This window comes from Marmota flaviventris, chromosome 4 (assembly GCF_047511675.1).
Source record: "Marmota flaviventris isolate mMarFla1 chromosome 4, mMarFla1.hap1, whole genome shotgun sequence".
Lineage (NCBI taxonomy): Eukaryota > Metazoa > Chordata > Mammalia > Rodentia > Sciuridae > Marmota > Marmota flaviventris.
The window spans coordinates 153,008,091-153,033,510 of NC_092501.1; the positions used below are offsets into that span (position 1 = coordinate 153,008,091).

At 33.3% G+C, this 25,420-nt stretch overlaps 1 protein-coding gene across 2 annotated transcripts in view; it reads right to left on the reverse strand.

Moving 5' to 3' along the window:
- Positions 1-25,420, reverse strand: part of Uggt2 (UDP-glucose glycoprotein glucosyltransferase 2) — a 194,261-nt gene that overhangs the window by 75,362 nt on the left and 93,479 nt on the right. For both annotated transcript variants that reach the window (XM_027938864.2, XM_071611594.1), the window contains exons 21-27: positions 21,980-22,186; positions 18,431-18,562; positions 11,821-11,945; positions 11,340-11,435; positions 6,439-6,541; positions 3,730-3,809; positions 549-735 (exon numbers count right to left, since the gene is read on the reverse strand). In XM_027938864.2, the coding sequence (XP_027794665.2) occupies positions 549-735; positions 3,730-3,809; positions 6,439-6,541; positions 11,340-11,435; positions 11,821-11,945; positions 18,431-18,562; positions 21,980-22,186 (930 nt within the window). The remainder of the gene's footprint in view (positions 1-548; positions 736-3,729; positions 3,810-6,438; positions 6,542-11,339; positions 11,436-11,820; positions 11,946-18,430; positions 18,563-21,979; positions 22,187-25,420) is intronic.

Sequence of the window (25,420 nt, forward strand, 5' to 3'; positions counted from 1 at the left end):
ACAGGAATAAAGTCAGCCATGCATGAACTGAAACCTCTGAGACTGTGAGCCCCAAATTAACTTTTCATCTTCCTTCCTGTCAGGTCTTTTGGTCACAGCAACACAGATGGGAAACAGGTGTAGCCAGCCTGCAATAAATTTTGTTTCCTGCTTTTTACCCTAATCTAGAAAGGACTGCTTTCTGTGGCTGTGAACCATGCGTAACAAAAAGTTTTGAATGAGAATCCTTCTTGAAGTTAAAAACTAGACTTGAAGACAAAAATAGGTAATTCACAGTGTCCTCTTAAGTTGCTGTGCGTTCATCTTAGCATAGTCTTTGTGTGCTAGTGGTATATGAGACAATTAAAAAGGTGAAGGCACCTAGGAACCTGGAAAATGAGAGAGGCTGAATTTGGAAGTTAAGAGACGTTAAAGAATAAGAGCTAGAATCACAAAGAACATGCTGGTGAGCATCTGTGTAGTATAATACTTCACTTGCCACAACTGTAATACTACTAAGAACTCATTCTATTCCTCTCTCTTTAGATGACTTTGCATTAATAACTTACATCTTTAAGGTGAATATTGTCAAGGTCACAGTTGCTATGTACTGTTTCAACCAACCAGCTTTCTGGAGTAATCATGTTGAGGGTCAGAAGAGGTGATTCAGGGATGTCCAGGAATTTTGCCACTGGTCCAAGAGGGCTACCATTAGCACCTGACATCAGTTCTGGTTCCAGGACAAAACGGTAAAAGCTATTAATAAAACACAAAATTACTGTGACCAAAATTGAAATTATTATTCTAAAATATTTTAAAATTAAACATGATTTGAGTCTCTTTAAGATATATTGACTAATGCAATTTATAATCTAATTGACTCACTGGTCCTTCTTCACATTTGACCATGGTCTATTTTTTTGGCTATTAATTCTTAGCACTCCTAATAATATGAAGAGAAATGATACCCAGGAAACAAGTAAAATTCAAGAAGTAGTTTTGGTACCAATTTAAAAGTTGAATTAAAAACAAACAGGACTGAGTTAAATGCAGCTGTTTAGTACAGCTTTTAGACATACCTGCAGTTTCATTGTATTTTAGCATCATTATCACGTACTATTAAGAATTAGTTACAGGTAAAGAATAGCTAAAGACTGCAATCAAGAGTGTCAGCTATGCTGTTGGAGCGAGGATGTACTACTACTAGGCTTTGTCCCTGTTGTGCTGCAGGGAGGAGGGTTGCATTTCTTGCTTGTGGTTGGCTGGAGACTGCTCACAGGTTCTTATTACAAGGACATCTTCACAATGCCTCACAGAGAAACACGCAAGAAGAGCCAGAGAGAGAGAGAAAGAAAAGAAGAGAGACAGAGACACACACACACACCATGCGCGCACTAGCAAGACACAAGTCAGTCTTACAAAGTACATAAGAAACATGCTATCATTTTTGCTATATTTTGTTCAGAAGAATCAGTCTAGCCCTCACTCCAGAAGAATCAATACAGTGTGAATCCAGGTGATGGTGATCATTGGAAGCCATGTCATAGAAGTAGGCCCATATTTAAAACAAAGAGAGAGATTAAGTGGAGACACAGGAAAGAGTACAGTTGTGAAATAAATGATACAAAACAAGTACTCAGTACTGTCAAATACAGCAGAAGTGCCAAGGAAGAAGTATCCCATGCATGCTGCAAACATTATTTTTGTGTGTGTGTGATTCAGTAAAAACAATTGCAATGGCAAAGAAGTAGTTCAAAGCCGAACTGCAGTGGAAGTATGTTAATGACAGAAGAACAGAAAATATAACTATTCTTTGAAGAGGCTTAGATGAGAAAGAGGAAGAAAGGGGGGGAAATGGAGGGGAGATAGAAAAGCTGATCTGTATAGGTGAAGAAATTAAGGGAGCAAATTTTATAAAATTGAATAATTTTAAGGACTAAAGTAAAAGGTTAATAGGTTAAAGATACAGAACAGAGTGAGTATGTGATACAACAAGGATCAAGAGCAAACAGGGGGGCTGGAGATGTGGCTTAAGTGGTAACGCACTCGCCTGGCATGCGCGGGGCGCTGGGTTCGATCCTCAGCACCACAAAAAATAAAGATGTTGTGTCCACCGAAAACTGAAAAATAAATATTAAAAAATATCTCTTTCTCCCCCCTTTCTCTCTTCCTCTCTCTCTTTAAAAAAAAAGCAAACAGGGAACCGTGGAATAAAAACAGGGAGTGAATATTCACCTTAATGAAGAGGACAGATATAGCACTCCTCCCCTGCAACCCAGGAAGGCTGCGGAGGCACAGGAGGTACAGTAGGCAAGCTGAGGGGATTCCTGCTCATTAGCGCTCTCACCTCTGAGAAGAATGAGATGGCATTTACTCAAAGGAAAGGACTGGGAATATACATGTAAGCCAGTTTGCTTGACACATAATCCTAAGTAAAAGTCTGTTGAACTTGTAGTTTAAAAATGATACCTTAACTGTATGCTCTCTACCTAGTACTTTAGGTGTTACTTCACTTACAGAGGTCAAGTTCTTTCTTTTCCCCTCAACAGAATGTTTGTTTATAAAGCCAACATTCCATTCTTTATTATATGTCCAAAGCTTTATAGTGATACTTTGAAGAGGATCCTCATTCCTGTGAATAAAAATGCTATACTCATGGAATTAACAGACCTATCAATTAGAGGCTAAAAAATTTACAGCTTTTATTCAGAAACACAAAAGATAAATAAGAACAGAATGAGCTATAAAGTCAAATGGTTGTGTGGGGGGGGTGGAAATCAGTGAATAAAAAACTTCCATTTTCCTCATCTTCTATTTTATTGCTTTCAAAGTAAAAACAAAACCAAACAAAAACAAACCCATACAACATACCATGATCAAAATGTCTACTCAATAATGTATTATAACAAATACAATTTGACAGGTAAACAAGGGAATAACTCAATCCTGTGTATGCTTTTTTTTGCTTAGAGTTATATAATTAAATGAAGGGAAAAGTACATTAGCAAGCTTTTCAAAGCGAGTTGAATAGTGCTTATCTTTTTTTCTGCTCAATGACATTTGAAGGATACTAAATATTCCTACTAGTAAGTGGCTTATAATGATAGTAATCCTGATTCAGAAAAATGAAGGATATATTTTTGTCCCTTCTTGAGAGATTATTTCAACACAAAAGTATAAAGAATATTTGTGTATAATGAAAAACATTTCCTGCACCATAAGATTATTCTAAACTACTTTCATCTTAACCCCCAAATAGTAAATGTAATGACCTAAGAGATCATTTTGAAATTGAATCTGAATAAATAAATCAAAAATGAATGAATTCACCTTACTTCCCACTGAATTTTTTTAACCATTTAATTTATTTATTTATATGCAGTGCTGAGGATCAAACCCAGTAACTCACACTTGCTAGGCAAGCACTCAACCACTGAGCTACAACCTCAGCGCCTCACAGAAATATTTCTAAATGGGTATTCCTAGATCAGATTTCTAAAAATACCTATGGATAAATATAAATCCATATAAATTCTGCAATAAGATAGAATATATTTATTGAGTTAGGTTACTTTACTTTTATATAAGTTTTATTTCAATTAAGGGAAATAAATTGTCTGACTTTCTAATTCATATCAGTGAAGCATCTAAGGAAGAAAAAACAAAACAGGTCCAGTAAACATTAGCCTGCTTTTCTCTTTTTAGTATTTGCAAATCTTTCAAAATAAAATTATGTTCATTCTGACTCACCTCTGTATAGGGGCTTCTGAAAGCTTATCCCTGCAGTTCATCAACAGCTTTATCTTCATGTTTATAATCTTGCCAAGTACCTATTTAAAAAATTCCCATATTTTATTTTAAATAATATTAATAGCTAACATTCAATGAGTATGTACTATGTACCAGGCACTGTATTAACACTCTATTTATCTCATGTTATCCTCATAACACCTGTACATTTAACACTTACATTTGAGGAAGAGAGAAACTAAATACTTTGTTGAAGATGAGAGTAAGTCATGGCAGAGGTAAGATTTGAACTCAACTGATTTCTTTACCCCAGGTTTAAGCCACTTGCCATTTGTCTCAAGTAACTTTCTTTCACAGTATCTAAATTTTCTTAGTATTGAAGAATAAGTAAAATAATTACTATAACTTTGACATGCAAACACCAATTAGTAACTTCAAAACAGTGGCCAGGGTACCCCGATCCTTTTGGAATTTCACTCTACATTTTAAAAGATGTAGGAAGTTCTATGCACACAAAATACTCTATTTTATTTCCCTGAAATAAGATAAAAATTATTTTAAAAATCCCATTTCTACATGAAGAAATAAAAGCACTGAAGACTTGAAAGCTCTTAGACAATGAAGGATAAGTGAAGAAGCAAAAAAAAAAAAAAAAATACACACCAATAACCAGATGTATATAACAGAAAGGATACAGGTTCGATACTAAACTAGATCTATGGATTAAAGGATTTAAGAGCTTAATTTGAATTAATTCCCATTCTTTTGTTCCTAGATTAAATATGCTATTATCACCAACAATGTAAACTGGAGTGTCATTTCACATTTTATATCTGTATAATTCTATATTTCTTATTCCTAAATTCTACCTTCACATAAAACATTTCAAATGTAAATAATCTTTATTTCTGAAAAAAATGACCCATATTCCACAAGAACGTGGAATCTGTACACTAAAAAGCATTGTACTGGCTCCCATCCTTACAGATGACTACTGATGGCTGCTTTCTTAATAATCATCTTTATAGTATATCTCAAGAGTAAAAATTTGCAGGTATACAAATGCTAAAACAACAGGGAAATCAGGGATTAAGTTTGCTCTATTCATATACTGAACAGTCTTTCCAAAATTGTCTACAATTTGAAATTTTGATAGTATATAGTATTCATTAGGTATTATTCATCAAGTATTATTTAATATCTAATTACTTTTGACTGTTCCCAAAAGCAAAGTCAACTATTTCCCAAAGTAGACTTTAAAAAGGTGTCTTTAAAAAAGGTATTGAGGGACTGGGGTTGTGGGGGCTCAGTGGTAGAGTGCTTGCCTCACATGTGTGAGGCACCGGGTTCAATTCTCAGCACCACATATAAATAAATGAATAAAATAAAGGTCCATCAACACTACATTTTTTTTTAAAAAAAGGTATTGGGTGATTTCAAATAGAAGCCAGCCAAATTTTTGAATATCACTAGAAAAATAGTTTTAAAATCTAACTAGCTTATTCAAATCCAGCTACTGAAGACTGCATCATAATCTGAATCTTTGAAATTCTCAGTGCAATGCTGAGCTATATCATGCCCTTTTGGAGATCAATAGCTCCTAACATTCATTTCCCCTACTTTCTTAGTAAAAGAATCCTCAGCTTTATGCACAATTTGTGGCCATACTTTCAGCCCACCCTGTCATTAAATGCAGTCAGATGACTAGCTACATTTTTGTCACTGAGAAAAGATAGGACAGAATATGTCTTTGTGGTTGGGCCTTGTTTTCCCCTTCACGTTGGCAACATATAGAGAGATTCTTAGGAGCCTGAAGTGACTTAGACCACTGAGATAGAAGATGCTTCATGATAATGGCTGAACACCTAGACAGTGATTGTGGAACTGCCTTTAGCAGTCCCGCATACCTTCATGCGGACTGTTAAATGAGAGAAAACTTCATCTTGTTGAAAGTACTGTCATTTTGGCCCTTGTTACAGAAGCCAAACCTACTGAATATGATCTGTATGTTCCTCCTTCACTCATCGGGAGCTGACTGGATAACATTACTTACTGTAACACTTTAAACTTCAAAAAGTTAAGCTTAAAAATCAGCTTCTCCCAAATGCATCCTGCACAACATGGGGATAACAACTGTGTTAGCTTGCTAAAGCTGCCTTAATGAAATACTACAGACTAAGTGGTTTAAACAACAGAAATTTATTTTTCTCACAGTTCTGGAGGCTGGGAAGTTCAGGTTAAAGTTCTGACTGATTTGGTTTCTGGTAAGAGGTCTCTTCTTGGTTTTGATGTGGCTATCATGTCACTATGCTGTGTGCTCAAGGAGGCAGAAGAAAGATCTTTCTTCCTCTTAAGGCCACCAATGTGACAGGGTAGTGTCCCATTATAATGATCTTGTTTAACTTCATTTCTTAAAACTTGTATCTACACATATAGTCACACTAGAGAATAGGGCTTGAAATTGAAATAAATTTCATATATTGAAATATGAATTTGACTGAAAAAACAAGTCAATCTAGAGCAACATTTACTCTCCATTCTACTCTAACACCCTGTGCATGCCTCTATCATTTTATTTTCTATGCTAAAATATGACAATCTATTAAAAAGGTGGATAATATAAAAAACTGAGAGCACAAATATTTGATTATACTTATAGACTTGGAAAGATAAATTTCAAATAAAAACATTTAGTCTATATTTTCTTACAGTCAATAACTGTGCCATCTTCTGTGCTTCTCTTGTCAGGGGATCAACAATAGCAATGACATCAAAGACCATATCATTCTCTTGAGGATTTATCTTTATAATGCTAGAAAAATGAAAAAACAAGATAAAAGACTTATACAAACACTTTGTTAATCATGATCTTGGCTATGTGCAGTTTTATGAATTGCTTTTTCATAAGCAATTTTTCATCAATTTTATGAAATTGATGAAAAATAGCTTATTTTAATTATATTAAAATGAGAGTGTCAGAGTCAGACAAAAACTCTTGCTGGATAATTATTGCTAGAAATTAGGGTTATAAATCAGACATCCTAATATTAATATGACTCTCTAACACGTTGCTTACTTAAAATATCTTGTGAAAAACTGTCAAATTACTGTTATATCTGTAGCAGCCCTCAAAAAATTTGAGATGATTTATTATATTTTAAGTATGCATCTGTTTACTGTTGCTTTAAGTTTCCCCCCTAGAAGACTGCTAATTCTGTTAGGTTATAAGTCAGAATTCCTTAGTCTTCATCATCTAATTATGTGAGTCTTGAATCTAGGATTTAAAACAAATTTATGAGCAGAATCCTAAGCCTAATAGTGGATATTGATACTGACCCAAGAATGGAAGTAGAGTATCTTTTTTTCCAAAGAACATTAACAAGATGCTAATGCCACCTCTACCACATATTTAAGATCATGGATCTCTAAGACACTACTGATAAACTTCATGCCACTAGCCAGGAGAAAAATGTCTGTCAAGTTTATTGCTGGCAATAATTATTAAAGTTTAGAGTGGGTGGGGGGCATAGAAATAACAATGAAAATCTGTTTAAGATATGTGGAATTCATCAGCTCTTTTAGATAATTGCATTTGTTATGATGCTATCAATCTATTTATAAAACAGGTAAAGTCTAGTTTAAGAATGTTGTTGAAAACACTGTTCATTATACAGTATCCTTGTCATGAAGACTCCTGGGAGAAATTTCTTTGTCCATCTTCTAATAGTCACATTCTACCTGAACAATGAGTTTATTTTCATCTCATGAACTTTGGAAACCGTGTAAACTGGCAAGCTCAGAACTAAGTTCTAAGAGGTTTCATGTTGTATACTCCTGTACAACTGTTTGTTATTGCAAACTCCTGGCATGATGGAGTGACAGGTTAGGGTTGCTATTATTGTTTTTGATGAAGATGTTAGAAGACCATAAAATCCATGTCAGGAGGGAAGGAAATAGGGTAATAAAGAGATTCAACAAGATCCTTCATAAAAAAGAAAATATCATTGTACTTTTCAAAACTTTTTCACTTTGTGATTTCAATTTACCTACACCCTTTTCTTTTTAATTTTTTTTAAGTTGTAGATGGACAGCATGCTTTTATTTATTTTTATGTGGTGCTAAGGATTGAACCCAGTGCCTCACACAATGCTAGGCAAGCACTCTGCCACTAAGCTACAGCCCCAGCCTCAATACTCTCTTCTTTTTACATTTGCAAACCTTCTAATTTAAGTTACCTTGTCAAATTTAAATATTTATATTAAAATTTTTAGAATGAATATAATAATCAAACATGTTAACACACAAATAGATTTATAATACCCGTTTTAACATTTTTTAGTATAAAATGACTCCTTACAAACATAGAAACACAGTGGCAAAGATACAATGCTGTGTTTAAAAAAATGTGTGAACTGCCTAAAAAGCTGTGAGTGTAATTCATGTGATTACAGAAGTAGATACATATGCTCATGAAAAATATTAAGATTTAGACATCAGGAGTTGCTCAAAAACATCTGTGTGAGATAATGAAAGAAAGTTTAGAGGTGAAATGTTGGGTTTTAAAAACCTTAACCTAATGAGTGCATTAATCCCCTGATAGAAATTAACTGGATGGTAACAAGCTGGTAGGGTGTGGCTGGAGGAAGTGGGTCATTGGGGTATATATTTTGCCTTTGGGGGGTATATATTTTGTCATGGTGAGGAGAGCGCTCTCTCTCTCAATCTCCGCTTCTTGAGCCAGTTTCTGCCACCTCACTCTACCATCGCGATGTTCTGTCTTACTTTGGGCCTTAAAGAATAGAGTTGGCCATCTATGGACTAAGTCCTCTGAAACTGGAGTCCCCAAATAAACTCTTACTCTAAATGTTCTTGTCAGGTCTTTTGGCCACAGCAATGAAGAGGCTGACTAAAACGTTCACACATTACTACAGAAATCATACTGATAATGCATATTCAAATGAAAAGTGACTTGAAGTACTTGTTCACCTCTGGAGTATATTATCCTAATATCAATTTCCAAAGATTCACTGATATTTTCTAAAATTAACCATGTGTGGCTCTATGCAGAAAATTTATAACACAGAATTGAACTTAAGAGTTATAATTTTCCTTGATAGAAAAAAAGCATGTTCATTGTAAAAAATGGTATATCTAGAGAAAATAACTAAATGTGATAATTTCAATATAGTTGGTTGAGCTGAGGTAACCTTTAATAGTATAAAGAAGGCTATGTAGTTACTTTTATAATTAACCAGGCACTCTTATAGAAAATGAGCTTAAAAATGACTAAGGAATCAAATGTGATAATGGTTAAACTGTTTTATTACATCTCACCATTGGAATCTAGCAAAGCAAATCTTTGGACCCTTCATCCACTCAGGAGTTTTCTCATGTGACAACTTGACTCAGCTAACCAGGCTAAACTTCATTTCCCAGAATGTTTCTGGTTTGAATGAGCCATAAGAGAGATGCAAGCAGATTTAGAGGGCCAAGAGGCAGTAGCAGCCACTCTGCATCACACATGTTCGTTTCTGATCTGCTGATTCACCCCGTTGACATGAGGCAGCAGCTGGGTGTACAACTTGTTCAACTTTTCCTGTCCTCTCCCTCCATTCCTCCGATTCCTGGTCAGGCCTGTGGACTTAGCTTTGTGAAATAGGGTTCCCATCTTTGGTAGGATGCCCATTATATACCAAAGTCAGAGGCAACAAGGGCTGACACAGGTTTCCATCTATGCTTTGGAGTTTCAACTTGCTCTGGATTCCCCCGCTTTAGAACCAACTTCCTATCTGCCTGCTCTATGAATTTCAAGTTCTAGTATCAGAAATCAGTAGTCTTGAAGAGACTATTTAACCAGGTCCCACATTTGTGTAAGTCCTTAAAAAAAAAAAAAAAAAAGAAAAAAGAAAAAAAAAGATCAAGTCCTACAAATACTTCCTAAACTCATGTGATTATGAATTATCATATTCACACAGATACATACACCCATCTATGTCCAGTGTTTCTACGGCTGTGAATGAAACCTAATTCTATAATCCAGCATTGCAAATGACTCTCTACTTCTCCTAGAATTCCAACACGAAAAATCCAACAAAGTTTTTGTTTCTTCAACAGATTAATACAGGAGTCCTTCCTTATTTGTTGGGGATTTTTCTAAGAATCTTAGTGGATGCCCAAAAGCTAGTGGTTTTTCCTAGATATGCATATCTATGATAAAATTTAATTTGCAAATTAGGCACAGAGACTAATAATAACCAATAACAAGCTGTAACAATTATAACATACTATAATAAAATTTATGGGAATGTGGTCTTTTTCTCAAAAATAGCTTATTTTGTGGTAACTGTACTACACTCATCAATTTTAGGGCCACATTTGACCTTGGGTAACTGGAACCATGGAAAGTGAAGCAGTGAAAAAGGGGTATGAGCAACTGTGCTTTAGATCATGATATCGTTATGTCTTGCAGACCTGAGTTCCCCATTTCAGGTAGATGCTTATATTTCTTCCATGATCTATTTGTGATTATTTTATGGTTTAACTTTCAAGTTCAATTGTATTATTTTTAAAATTTCCAATACTTAATTCTATAAAAAATACAAATAACGCCTATAAGTCATTAAATATCTATTATATATAAGGCAGTAGGCCTGCATTTCACAAAATCCTTGAAGGGTACACTTTATGGATTATAAATTAAGATTAAGAGATTATGGCTAGTTAAGTAGTAGACTGCTACTCAAATGTTTTCCTTTTAATGACATAAAAGCTCATGTTATATCACATGATCTAAGCCAATCTAGATGAATACATCATGCACATGTAAACACAGAGAAAACAACAAAACTGTTTTAAGGCAGTGACCCTTAAACCCACTTAACCAGAGAAGAGTTGTCCCCTCAGATTATGTGTCAATATCGCAGAGCAGTGTTCTGTAGATCACACTCTGGGGCATGCTGTTATAAAATACTTTATTTAGTATTTCATAAGATTATATGTGGTATCTTTGTGCAAGGTGCTTCTACATTTGATTAACTAGAACTCTTTAGTAACTAAGTTTTTTATACATTGAAAGTATAAAGATTATGTATGATTATTTCAAGACATTATAAAAATTGCAAATAATCTTTTTTTAAATATTTTTTTTAGTTGTAGTTGAATACAATACCTCTATTTTATTTATTTATTCTTATGTGGGCTGAGGATCAAACCCAGGGCCTTGCACGTGCTAGGTAAGTGTTCTACCATTGAGCCCCAGCCCCAGCCCCTAAAAATGATCTTAAGCATGAAAAAAGACAATATGTTAGGTATGTCTTTCTTAAAACTTCATATCCTGTATTTCTCATACTTTGTCAGGTAAAACACACAACTAACTGAAATTTAGTTTTTTCTTTTTCTTTTCTGTGCCTTGCACATGTGAGGTAATGGTGATCTACTGCTGAGATACAACCTCAGACCTGAATTTCTTTTCCAGACATTGTCAAATATATTTATCTTCCAACAAAGAATTTTAAATTCTACTTTATATTTTACTGTGTTATGGAAACAAATGGAAATAATAACTGAAAGTAGCATGACAGAAAAAAAAACAGATGATATTACATTCTTACCTGTGATTCTCTCTAAGAAATGTGACATCATACCTAGATGCCTGCTTAGGCAAAGAGGAAACAAGGGCATCAGCTTTCATAATAAGGTCACTCATGCTAGACAAACAAGACAAAACAATGTATGAAATTTTAAGGAAGTGAAAGTTTCATATTTCATATTATAAAAACACCCCAAGAAAGACTCTCTATTGGTACATGGTTACAGCTTCTATGGAAATAGGCTATGTAACCTTTCAGAAAATGGTTAACTTCTGGGAAGGGAGGGATATGCAGGTAAAAAAAAAAAGAACAAGATCTTAGGCAAATAAAATAATATCTACAATTGGTGGTGATGAATAATGAATGTTTTATTATTTCTTTATATTTGCTATATTTTTATGTATCTTTTATCTACATATCTGAAATGTTTCCTAATCTTAAAAAATATCAAATGAAAAATGCCAAACCCCAAATGATTACTCTTTTGATTTCAAACACTTACTTTTTGGAGCCGATTTCCATATTTTCAACAAACTCTGTAATTTTCTCTACAAAATTACTAAATGTTATCCTCTCCAACAAGTAAAAGTCTTCTACATAGAAATCTTCATTTAAAGGTCCTAAGAACTTAAAATGAAAGCAGCTAAATTACTGTAAATTTCCTAGAAGGTTACAGTTTAGGAAAACTATTTTCTCCTCAAATAGATATTTCTTTGTTAAGCAAAAATTGATTAGTGATTGAACAGATGATACCAATTATTTCCATCATTTACTAAATCCATTAGGAAATAAAGGAGACAAAAATATTTTTTCACTCTGAATTTTATAAGTAACACTTGCATAAACACCAAAATCATATTTAAAAAGTACCCAATTATTATTATTATTTTTTGTGTGGTACTGGAGATTGAACCCTGGGCCTTGTGCATGCAAGGCAAGCACTCTACCAACTGAGCTATATCCCTAACCCTAAAAAGTACCAAATTATTTCCTTTAGAAAGTTTTACTTTGAAATCATAATGCTTCCAGATATTTAGTTTTTTTCATTATAAATTAGAAAAGCAATCATCAGTATTTTATAAATTTTTAAATTTCAATTTTCTTTTATGTTTATCTATAAATTGAAGTGTATTATGTACATATGAATTAATATGTAAGTCATAAAATAGCCCAAAGAGACAAATCACATGGTTATAACACCAATCCATCTTCAACGGAGAGCTATACAAAATTATTTACAGCATAGCAAAATTACTTTTAAATTGGTTCTTTTTAGTCATATAGGGAAAAAGGATACATTCTGACATATTTATAAAATCATGGAATATAATTTTTTCTAATTCAGTCCCCAATACTTCCCCTTCCTCTTCTCCCTCCTCATTTCCTCACCTCTACTGATTTTCAGCTATTCTTTTTTGTAATTAACATCTTTGGAGATATTCATGAGGGTGAGATTCACCATCACTGTGGTATATTCACATATGTACATAGAAAGTGAAGTCAGATTCATTGTCTTTCCCTATCCCATTCCTCTTAACTTCCCTTCATTACCCTTTGTCTACTCAGTAATACTATTCTTATTATTTTATGCCTTATTTAGATTAGCTTCTGCATATCAGAGAACACATTCTACCTTTGACTCTTTGGGACTGTCCTATTTCATTTGGCATAATAGTCTCCAATTTCATTCATTTACTGGCAAATGTCATAAAGTCATTCTTCTTTATAGTTGAGTAAAACTCCATTGTGTATATATAGCACATTTTCTTCATCCATCTGTTGAAGGGCACCTAGGTTGGCTCCATAGTTTGGCCAGTATGAGCTGTGCTGCTATAAACACTAATATGGCTGCATTGCTCTAACATGCTGATTTAAAATCCTTTGGATATATACCAAGAAGTGGGATACCTGGGTCATATGGTGATCTCAGGCCTAATTTTTTGAGGAATCTCCATAATGCTTTCCATAGTGGTTGAACCAATTTGCATCTTCACCAACTGTTGATGACCAAAAACCATGTAATTCTTGTCTAAGTTTATTTATTTAGTTAATTACATTATTGATTTCTGTATGTTGAACCACCCTTGCATCCCTCCTTGATATTATGCTATCATGTAGGAGTATATCCTTTCCCCCACATCTCACCAACATTGTTACTTGTATTCTTGATAATTGCCATTCTGACTAGAGTGAGATGAAATCTCAGTGTAGTTTTAATTTGCATTTCTCTAATTGCTAGAGATGTTAACATTTTTCATGTATTTGTTGGCCACTAGTATTTCCTCTTCTGTGAAGTGCCTATTCAGTTCCTTCGCTCATTTAATGATCAGGTTTTTTTGGTGTTAAAATTTTGAGTTTTTTTTGGTATCCTGGAGATTAATGCTCTAAGGTGCAGGTTGTAAAGACTTTCTCCCATTTTCTATGTTTTTTTTTTTCCTGTATGTTTCTCTTTGTTGTGAGGAAGCTTTTAATTTCATGCCATTCTATTTATTAAATTTTGATCTTTAGGAGTCTTTGTAAGGAAGTCAGTGTTGGGCCTACATTTTCTTCTAGAAGGTACAGGGCTCTGGTCTAATTCTTAGGTCTTTAGTCCACCTTGAGTTTTGTGCAGGGTGAGACACACGGGTTCAGTTTCACTCTACTACATATAGATTTCAAGTTTTCCCAGCACTAGTTGTTTAAGAGGCTATGCTTTCTCTTTGGCATCCTTGTCAAATATGAGATAACTATATTTATGTGGGTTACATTATTGATTTCTGTATGTTGAACCACCCTTGCATCCCTCCTTGATCATATTATGCTATCATTTTCATGTGTTTTTATATGAAATTGGCCAATAATTTATTAAGAATTTTTGCATCTATGTTCATCAAAGATACTTGTCTGAAGTTTTCTTTCCATGTCTTCTATTCCACTGGTCTTCATGCCTGCTTTGGTGCCAGTACCATACTGCTTTTGTCATTATAGCTCTGTACTATTTGAGGTATTGTGGTATTGTGATGCACCCTACTTCGCTTTTTTCACCAAGGATTGCTTTGGCTATTCTAGGTCTCTTATTTTTCCAAAAGAATTTCATGAATGCTTTTTCTAGTTTTGTGAAGAATGTCATTAGAATTCTGATGAGAATAGCATTGAATCTGTACACTGCTTTTGGTACTGCAGCCATATTCACAATATTAATATTCTGCGTATGCAAGAACATGGGAAGCCAAAATCTCCTTATATCTTCTTCAAAAATTTCGTTCTTTAACGGTCTATAGTTTTCACTGTAGAGGTCCTTCACCTCTTTGTTAGATTGATTCCCAAGTTTTTGTTTTGTTTTGAGGTCATTGTGAATGGGATAGTTTTCCTATATTCTTTTTCATCAGATTTGCCATTGGAGAATAGGAACACAGTTGATTTATGGGTGTTGACCTTGTAACCTGCTACTTTGCTGAATTCATTTATAAGATCTCCAAGTCTTTTTGGAGTTTTGGGGGGGTCTTCTAAATATAGGATCATGTTGCTGGCAAACAGATAATTTGAATTGTTCTTTTCCTATTTGTATACATTTAATTCCCTCCTCTTGCTTCATTGCTATGGCTAGAGTTTGGAGGAGTATGATGAATATGAGTGGTAAAAGTGGGCCTCTTTGTCTTGTTCCTTTTTTAGAGAAAATGTTTTCAGTTTTTCTGCATACAGAATAATGTTGGTTTTGGGTCTGTCATATAGGATTTACAATGTTAAGAAAAAACCAGCTTATGTTTTAAACATGAATAAGTGCTGCACTTTGTTGAACGCTCTTTCTGCATCTACTGAGATAACCATGTAATTCTTGTCTAAGTTTATTTATTTAATTACATTGATTTCTGTATGTTGAACCACCCTTGCATCCCTCCTTGGTTATATTATGCTATCATTTTCATGTGTTTTTATATGAAATTGGCCAACAATTTATTAAGAATTTTTGCATCTATGTTCATCGAGGATACTTGTCTGAAGTTTTCTTTCCATGTTGTATCTTTGTCTGGTTTAGCTATCAGGGTGATACTGGCTTCACAGAACGAGTTTGGCACTGTTTCTTCCCTCCCATCCTTTTAAAAATATTTTCAGTTGTAGATGGACACAGTGCCTTTATTTATTTTTATGTGGTGCTGAGGATCAAACCAGTGCTTCACACATGCTAGGCAAGCACTCTACCACTGAGCCACAACCTCAGCCCTCCTTTCCTCTTACAGAATTTGTGAATAATATTGGTTCTTCTTTAAAAGTCTGGTAGAATTTGGCTGAGAACCCATCTAGTCTTGGGCTTTTCTTTGGAAGGCTTTTGATGGCTGCTTCAGTTTCATTACTTGAAACTGAACTGTTTTTCTATATCCTCCTACATCAATCTGGGTAGGTTGTATATCTCTAGGAATTTGTATCTTCAAGATTTTCTAGCTTATTAGAGTATAAATTTGCAAAACAGTTTGATGATCCTCTGAATTTCAGTAGTGTCTGTGGTGATCTTTGCTTCTTCATCTTGGATTTTGATAATTTGAGGTTTTTTCCTCTTTCTTTTGGCTAGTTTGACTATGGGCTTATCAATTTAGTTTATCCTCTCAAAAAAACAACTTTTTGTAAAAAAAAAAAAAATCACAAGATCAATGAAACAATCTCAATTTTATTGACTTTGCCTACAATTATAATTATTTCTTGTCTTCCACTGATTTTGGTGTTGGTTTGTTCTCTTTCTGTGCCCAAGTGGTATAATGTTAGATTATTTTGTATCTATTCTTTTAATGTATGAGCTCAATGATATATATAAACTTTCCTCTGAGAATCACTTTCATAGTGTTCCAAAGATTTTGATATTTTGCATTCCTATTCTCTTTACTTTGAAGAATTTTTCTTTATTTCAATTTCTTCTACTATCATTAAAAAGTGTATTATTTAATATCCAGGAGTTAGTGGTTTCTAGAAGTTTTTTACCTTATGGTTGATTTCTAATTTTATTTCATTATGATCTGATAGAATGCAAGGTATTCTCTGTTCTTTTGTATTTGATAAGATTTGTTCTGTGACATATAATATGGTCTGTTAGAAAATGTTCCATGTGCTGCTAAGAAGGCAAATTCAGTCTGATGAATGAAAGTTCTATAGGTGTCTTGTTAATTATATTTTTTAGTTCTATAGAATCTTTAGTTTTTGTCTGGATGATCTACCCAGTGGTAAGAGGCATATTAAAGTCACTCAGTACTATAGTGTTGTGGTCTATTTGATTCTTAATTTTGAGAAGGGTTTGTTTGATGTACGTAGATGCACCATTGTCTGGGGCATGAATATTTTTGATTGCTATTTCTTGTTGTATTCCCTTCAGCAGCATGAAATGTCTTTGTCTCTTCTAATTAACTTTGGCTTGAAGTCTACTTTATCTGATATGAGGATAGCAACCATTGCTTGTTTACAAGATCCATGTGAATGGTATGTTTTCCCATCCTTTCACCTTCAGTCTGTGGATGTCTTTGCCTATGAGGCGAGTCTCTTTCAGCATATTTTTTGGGTATTGGTTTTTTTTTTAATCCAACCTGCCAATCTGTGTATTTCAATTGAAGAGGTTAGACCACTTACATTCAGTGTTATTACTGAAAGGTTATTTTTATTTCCTGTCATTTTGATTTACTTGTAGTGTTCAATTGAATTTAATTCTTCTTTGACTATTTTTCTGGTGTAGTTCCTCTCTCTGCTGGTTTTCACTTGTATATTGCATTTCTTCTATATGAAATATTTTATTATATTTTGAAGTACAGGCTTTCTAGTTAAGAATTCTTTTAGTTTTTGTTTATCATGAAGGATTTTTACTTCATCTTCAGTTCTGAGGCTTAATTTTGCTGGGTATAGTATTTTTAGTTGACATCCATTATTCAGAATAATATTATTCTAGGACCTCCTAACTTTTAGGGTTTAGGTTAAGAAATCAGTTGAAATCCATATTGTGACCATTTTTCTCTTGCAGTTTTTAAATTTCTATACTTATTCTGTATGTTGAGCATTTTCATAATAATCGTCTTAGAGTGGATCTGTTGTGATTTTTTTTTTTTAATACTTCAGAGTTCTATATATGCCTGTATTTGACTCTCTGCTTCATTCTAAAGGTTTGGAAATTTTTCTAATATTTCATTGAAAAGATTGTGCAATCCTTTAGTATTTTAGAGCCTTTATTGATTACGTTGAATCTTAAAATTGTCCTTTTAATGTTATTCCAGATTTATTGAATATTCCACTCATGGTCTCTCAACATTTTTCTTATGGTCAACTTTATTTTCAGGATTATATAATTTGTCTCTGAGGCTTCTATCTTCAAAGCATCTATGGTGATGCTTTCCATTGAACTTTCATTTGGTATATTGATTTCTTTGTTGAGGATTTCTGATTGTTTCTTTTTCAGACTATCTCCTAATTAAAGGAATCTTGTATTTTATCTCTGATTTCAATCTGTATGTCTTCTTTTAGCTCATAGAACAATTTAACTATGAACTTTCACAGAAAAAATGCTTGTGATATAGTAAGAGAAAAATGGTGTAAAATTATATATAGATATTAGGACTATAATAATGTATTTAAAAGAACCAAATGTCTATGGTAGAAAAAGCACTGGAATGTAAAACAAGCTCATAGTAGTTTTATTACGATGGTGGGAGTGATTTTTTTCTGTAGTTTTTTAAAAAAGATTAGGTTAATAAAGACTATATAGCAACTTATTTATACTTCAAAAGTATTTGTCAACTGAAAAACAACTGTAGAGAAAAGATGTAACAATATACTTACTATATCTACTGTAACACAGATTTCTCAATGTTGTAATATATATTGTTTTTCTAATATACTAGAACAAAGTAGGAGCTAGATGCATAAAGAACAGTTCCTTACCTGTATCTATATTCATAAATGGGGGAGTGTTATCATGCATGGAAGAAGAGAGCAAGGAATAGGCAAGGGTCATGCACCCATTTAATTTATACTAACCCCTGACTGATGTGTTCATCATGAATGGCATTTTCTGTGTTACTTCAGGTGTATTGTGACATAAAAACATCTCAGATCCAAGACCTTAGTGTCAATGAAAAATGTGAGCAATTGATTGTTCTACTTACTTTCCCATTGCTGACAATACTTATTTCCCCAGGATGCAATTTTAGCACATCCTGACAGAACAACTGATGAGTTCGGAAAATATTCACTCCAATGGTGTTGTATTTTTTCTCAAAAGCATTCTTATCTATCCCCTACAAGTTAAAAATGATAAAAGTAATAGGACAGTAAACATATATTAATTTTAACAAACCCACTTTTATTAATATTAGTATACATTTGATACTAAATCATCATTTTAAAATTATTTTCTTCTGATACAACATTTCAAAATGAATTCCCTTTTGCCAAGTCAATCATAGTATGTTTAAATTTTGGGTTTTTTTTTTTTAAGAGGGGAAATACTAAAATAAAATGCTAATGACATCAATTTAAATAACTTAACATTAAATAAATGAAGTAGCTGTTAAGTTCTGAATTTAGTACCCCTCATTTTGTTCTAAAAAAAAAAAAAAATGTCTTAAATAGGGATACCTTATCTTAGTCCATTGTACCAATCCCAAAAGACCAATTTAGTAACAGTGTATGTAAATACTGAAATACTGAAAGTAATCCTTGGTCAGAGTCAAAAAATAATATGAATAGTCACATAAAATCAGCCATAAACAATGTCCTTACACCTTTACATGTGGCACACTTCTATCAAACTTTAATATGTCTATACAAATCACCTGTATACCTTATATTAAGATGTAGATTCTATTTCAATAGACCATGATGGAGCCTTAAACTCTGATTTTTTAGTAAGTTCCTGGGTGATCCTGTAATGATAGAAATGTTCCATTGCATTGTCCAATATGGAATATAGTAGCTGAAGCCACAGACACCGTCACTGATTTAGCCCTTGAAATGTGTCATGACTGAGGAACTTAATTTGAATTTAATTTCAGTATAAAACAGCCAATTAGTAGCTACAGCATTGGATAGTGCAATTGTAGAAACTCTCATCTCCAAAATCCCTATTTTAATCATCTTCTCTTTGTCCACAACCTCCAGACATGTCCCATCACCAGACCAATCATTACTCAACTTTTCAGTCCACAAACCCTACCACCTTAGGGTTCATCAAGCCTACCATAGTATAATTTTCCAAGTATATCCCAGAGTCAGTTACTGTAACAAAAATTGTCCATGCTTATCTCCGTTTAATGGTTTCTCTCAGTCATATTTACCTGGCAAAGCCTCAAATCTGGTTAAATACAACTCTGCTTACTCTACAACTGGATGCAAACAGTGGAACACAACTGGAGGAAAAACACGCAGCAAATGCTTATCTGTTTATAGTCATCAATCTCAAGTGAACTTTCAGCAGTGACCAGAAATTTTCTTACAATAATGTGCTTATTTCACTTTCTCAGTTTCAGAAAAGAGAATTTGACATTTTTTCCTCTCCCCATAAAACCTCTAACACCTACTATTACCCTAATACTCAGCTAATGACAGGACTTAAAAATGAAAGCAACCAGAAGAAAAATACTTCATTTTGTCACTCAATAAATCTAAACTATATCTGTTAAGCACATATCCTACCTTTCTTCTGCTTAAAATGGATGACTTCTGCTCTTTGGAACGACACACTTGGTCATTTTTTGGATAGACTACTCCCATTAGCACACAAAAGTGTGATATTTCCCAAATTTAGAAATCCTTCCTTCATTTCAAGTTTCATTTGAATACAGTCCTATTTCTGTTCCCCTATGTAGGAAAATACCTTAAAAAGAGCTATCCATGAGAAGGGAAGAATGGGAAGGAGGAGGAGAGGAAAAGGGAAGTACTAGAGAATGAATTAGGGCAAATTATATTCTATGCTATTACAATTATGTCAAAATGCAGCAACCAAACATTAGAAACTAAAGGGGGGGGGGGAATCACACAGTGGAAAATAATACATGTTTTCAAACCTGTCTTAAAAATTACAATGAGAAACTTTGTAGAGTCAAAAATTAATATTTGAAATATACTCATGCCAAAAGAAAAAAATCTTTATGATAAACCATAATAGTAAAGATTCTTTGAATAAATGATATGCTAAAAAATAATCCTAATGTTACATATAACTAAAAAGAATCAAAGAAAGAAAGCTACATATGCTGCCTTTATTTCATGCCTTCTAATCCTCTCTTAAATCTAATTCAGTTATAAACTTATATACATATAACTCCACTGAAACTGTTCTAATCAGTCACCCATGACCACCTGATCAAATATAATGGTGACAATATGGGGCCTCCATTTAAGAACACTTGGGACACTCGCACTCACTTCCTAGGTAATCTTATCACTTAGCTTTAAATATGATACAATATTGATAACTGTTTTAAAAAATGACATTAAAGCCCTCCATTGAGTTCAATACTCATTTATTCAACTGTCAAAAAATCTCCACTTGAATGTCCAAGAGGCATCTCCAGCTTAACATGTACATAATTTAACTTTTGATCCTGTGTCCAAATGTTCTCATCTAGACTTCCTCATCTCAAAAAAGACACCATTATTAATTCCAGTTGCTCAAGCCCCAAATCCTAGATTACCTTCACATGTCATATACGGTTGGTCAACTAATTCTGTTGATCACAGGGCAAGAAAAGGGCAAGAAATATTATGTATCAATTATCTCATCACCACTATCATCTATTCTAACACCATTATTATGCACAGATTTCTGCAAGAGTATTGTAATTGTTCATCCTGTTTCTATTCTTGTCTACCTACAATCAAATCTTCACTGGCATCCAGAGTTATCTTTTCAGATTCCTCACCTCTTTAAGATTTTCCAGTAGCTTTTCAATAAACTCAAAAAAATGTTAATTCCTTATCATAGCCCACAGGTACTTAAAATATCTGGGGCTCTTTGACCTCATGTCTTAATATTCTCCACATGACCATTCCTCTATTCTGGTCAAAACCATCTTCTGCCTACCTCAGACCTGGCATGATTGCTTCTGTCAGGTCCTCAGATGTTCTTGAGCCTGGTACACACTTCTCTCACAGACTTTGACATGATTGATCTCATTTATTGCAAAACTGCTCAAATTAAAGCTTTTTAGAGACGAATTCCCTGACCACTCCAACTAAAATAGCATTCTCCAAACACATATCTAGTATCACTTATTTTGTCCATCTTTCTCACCTATATGTAAGAGCCACAACAGAGATTATGTCTTTCAGCAAGGATATCACCATTTTCCAGTAGATGACAATATTTTTTGAAAGGATAAATCTTTCTTCAAATAGATCATTTTTAGCTTTAGAATTTCCCCATACTGTACCCTTTCAGTGACATACTTGATTATTTACATAATTCTTTAGCCCCGAACTCTTCACTTGAGTACATATTATAAGAATATCATCGATTTTAAGGATCATGAAATAGTGAAATATATGAAATTTGATTTGTTACGTCTCTCCATGTAGTATTATCATTTATCTTTTCCCTTTACACAAGTAATGTTTATTATTCCCAATTTTTCTTCATATTTTTCCATTAACACATCTACAAGTACACAGTTTTGAATCATCCAACACACTTATTATTTCAAATAGTTACTCACCTCAGTAAGGAATGTTTTAATTTTAATTCCAGAGTAAAGAGCTGTAGCAGTTTCTTCCTTTGCCAGTTTCTTGAGAATGCTCCTCAAAAAGCTGTTTTGCAGTGTAAGGAAAGCTACCAAAATTCCTCTAGAAATCACTGTGTTCTCTTCATTTATTTTTGAGGTAGGATTATAAATAACCCCAAGCCGACTATGAACACTTGTTTTCTGCAAATCACATTTATAGGTTAGGAAGACCAGTATCTTCATGTATCCTTTTATAGTTCAACATATATTTTCTCATCTGTAGTCTGTTCACTACCTTTGACTATCAGTCTTCCTATGATGACTGTACTGAATGTGATAAATCACTAAAACAGCTTGAAAAATAATCATTTTATTAACTCTACTTATTTCACCACTTTGCATAAGAACTTTTTTTTTCTTGAGATACAATAGGATTTATTTTTTTTCACGTTTATAGCAGCTTTATTCATAACAAAGCAACAAGATGTCTTTCAATGGGTGAATGGATAAAAAAACTGATACATTCATACAATGGAAGACTATTCAATGAAACAAGAAATGATCTATCAAGCCACAAACAGATATGGAACAACCTTAAAAGGATATTGCTAAGTGAAAAATGCTAACCTGGAAAGGCTATGTGCTGTATGATTTCAAATATATGACAGTCCAAAAAGGGAAAATTTATGAAGTCAGTTAAAAATATCTGTATTTGCCAGGAGGGCAAGGTAAGGGTGATAAGCTAGGAAGGAAAGAGCAGGTGGAGCATAGGAGATTTTTAGGACAGTGAATCTCTTCTGTATGATACATAGTGATATATAAATACATACATACATACACACACATATATATACACATATATATACGTATATATATATACACATGTATATATACATGTATGTATATATACATGTATGTATATATACATGTGTATATACACGTATATATACACATGTACATGTGTATATACACGTATATATATACATGTATATATACATACATGTATATATATACGTATATATATACATGTATATATACATACATGTATATATATGTTTATATATGTATATATATGTATATATATGTTATATTCAAAACCCACAGAATAACACAAAAAGAAAATCTTAATCTAAGTAATAAAGTATCAATCTTCATTAATCAGTTTTTCCAAATGGATCAAAATAATAAAGTATCAATATTCATTAATCAATTTTAACAAATGGATTATACTAATACAAGATGTACCCAAGACAGGAAGCTGTAGCAAGGGGATCAGGCCTGTGGAAACACTTTGTACTTTCTGATCAATTTTTCTGTAAACCTAAAACTAAAAAATACTATACTACTTTTTTAAAAATGTGAAATACTGGGGCTGTGGTTGTGTCTCAGCGGTAGAGTGCCTGTCTACCACGTGCAAGGCCCTGGGTTCAATCCTCAGCACCACGTATAAATAAATAAATAATAAAGGTATTGTATCCAACTACAACTAAAAAATAAATATTAAAAAAATGTGAAATACTCGCATTTTATATCTACCACAGCTCTTTTTAATAATCAGACTTGAATAATCAAGGAACTACACTCATATTCCCCTTAAATCTTTTCTTCATTGTGTCTCAGAGACTACTGTCTGAGAAAAAGAATACTGGGGATGCTGCCCTTATCACACAGATATAGTTGTTTGCTTAGTCTCTTTTTTCAAGTTTTAAATCTTCCTCTAGCTCTTCTTCCAGCCATTTTCTAAGGATAATATACTGTGTGATGACCTGATGGTGTGTCTCTGGCCTTTCCAGTTCTATCCAGAATTCAAAAGTTAAGATATGCTATGAAATTAAGACACTTTTGGCAGGCTGAAGTTTGTGAGTGTAACTACTCATGTAAACTCCCAACTCTTTTCTACAGCCACCTTGAAAGCACAAATTTATTAGAATATGATGTTTGGCCAACAGCCTAGATTCTTTTGTGGAGTAAAAGAGTGAGGTCGGTTGGTAGTTTTGACTTTTTTCAAAGTGAAGACTTGTGGTCAATACAACATTTAAACTTTTTGTGTGGTGAAACAATACACATAAAATATGCAAAAAATAGAACTTGAATTACACCATCATAAAACTACCACCTAATGAATAAAGCATTGTCAAAACCCTAAGACATGCCTTAGATTCCATCATTACACCATTTCTCTTTTCTGAAGACAACCACTATCCTGTCATATATGCTAACATTCTTGCTATTCTTCATAATTTATTCCCCAAGTTTGCATCATAAACATGTAATCAATTTTGAAACTCATCTAAATAGAATTTATAAAGTACGTAATATTTTGTTCTCTTCCTGCTCAATATATGCGAGTCATCAATATTGTTTTCTGCTGCTGTACTTATTTTTGGTATTTGCAGAATTCCATGGTATAAATATAGTCTTTACTGTTGCTGGACATTTGAGCATCTTCCAATTTAGAGCACTACAAATAGAATATGGATAGCCTTAATTTTAGAAGCGAAGTTTTCAAAACAGTTGTAGTTTCCACTCTCACTAGTAACATGTAAGTGTTCCAATGCCTCACAGACTCATTTGTATTGCCAAAGTTTCTAATTTCAATTATTTTGATGCTTAGGTAAAGATATCTCATCAGTGCTTTAACTTGTTTTTCCCTCATCACTAATAATATCAAACATCCTTTAATATGTTTATTGGTTCTTTTCTGATTTGGTCAATATTTTGCCAGTTTTTATTGGATTTTTTCTCCCTAACATGCAGGAGTTTGACTTTTAAATATTCAGTGTTTTTGATCACAGATATCTTCTTCCATTCTGTGGGTTATTTTGTACTCCATGGGTGGTGTATTTTGACAAAAAATAGTGCCTTAGTGTATACTAGTTCAATTTACTGATATTTAAACTGATAGCTACTGGGTTGTGTGTCCTGTTTAAGAACTATTTCCCTACTATTAAGTCATAAATACACATTATCTTCAAAATAATTTATTGTTTTACATTTAGATCTTATAGATTTCATTTGGAATCGTTTTTTGTGTAGATTTCAAAGGTGGGTTTCAAAGACCACCTTTAGTGTTCTACAAGGCTAACATCATCATAAACTAAATGTGAATATATATGCATGGCTCTGTTTTTTTCTATCGCTCTATTTTTCTGTCCACAAGAGCAAACTGTATTCAATTATATAGTTCCATAGGTCTTGTGAAGTAATTATCCCTCCTTTTGCTAAAGGAGTATTTTAGCTAACATAGGTCCTCTGAATCGCTACAAGTTTGCAAATCAGCTTGACAATTTCCATACTGCAGAGATTCCTACTGGCATAGCTATAAAGCCATATATCAATTATAGGAAAAGTGGCATCTTTACAATATTGAGACTTTCAATGAAAGATTATGGCAAATCACCCATTAATGTAGAAATTCATTTTTTTCTTTCAAAA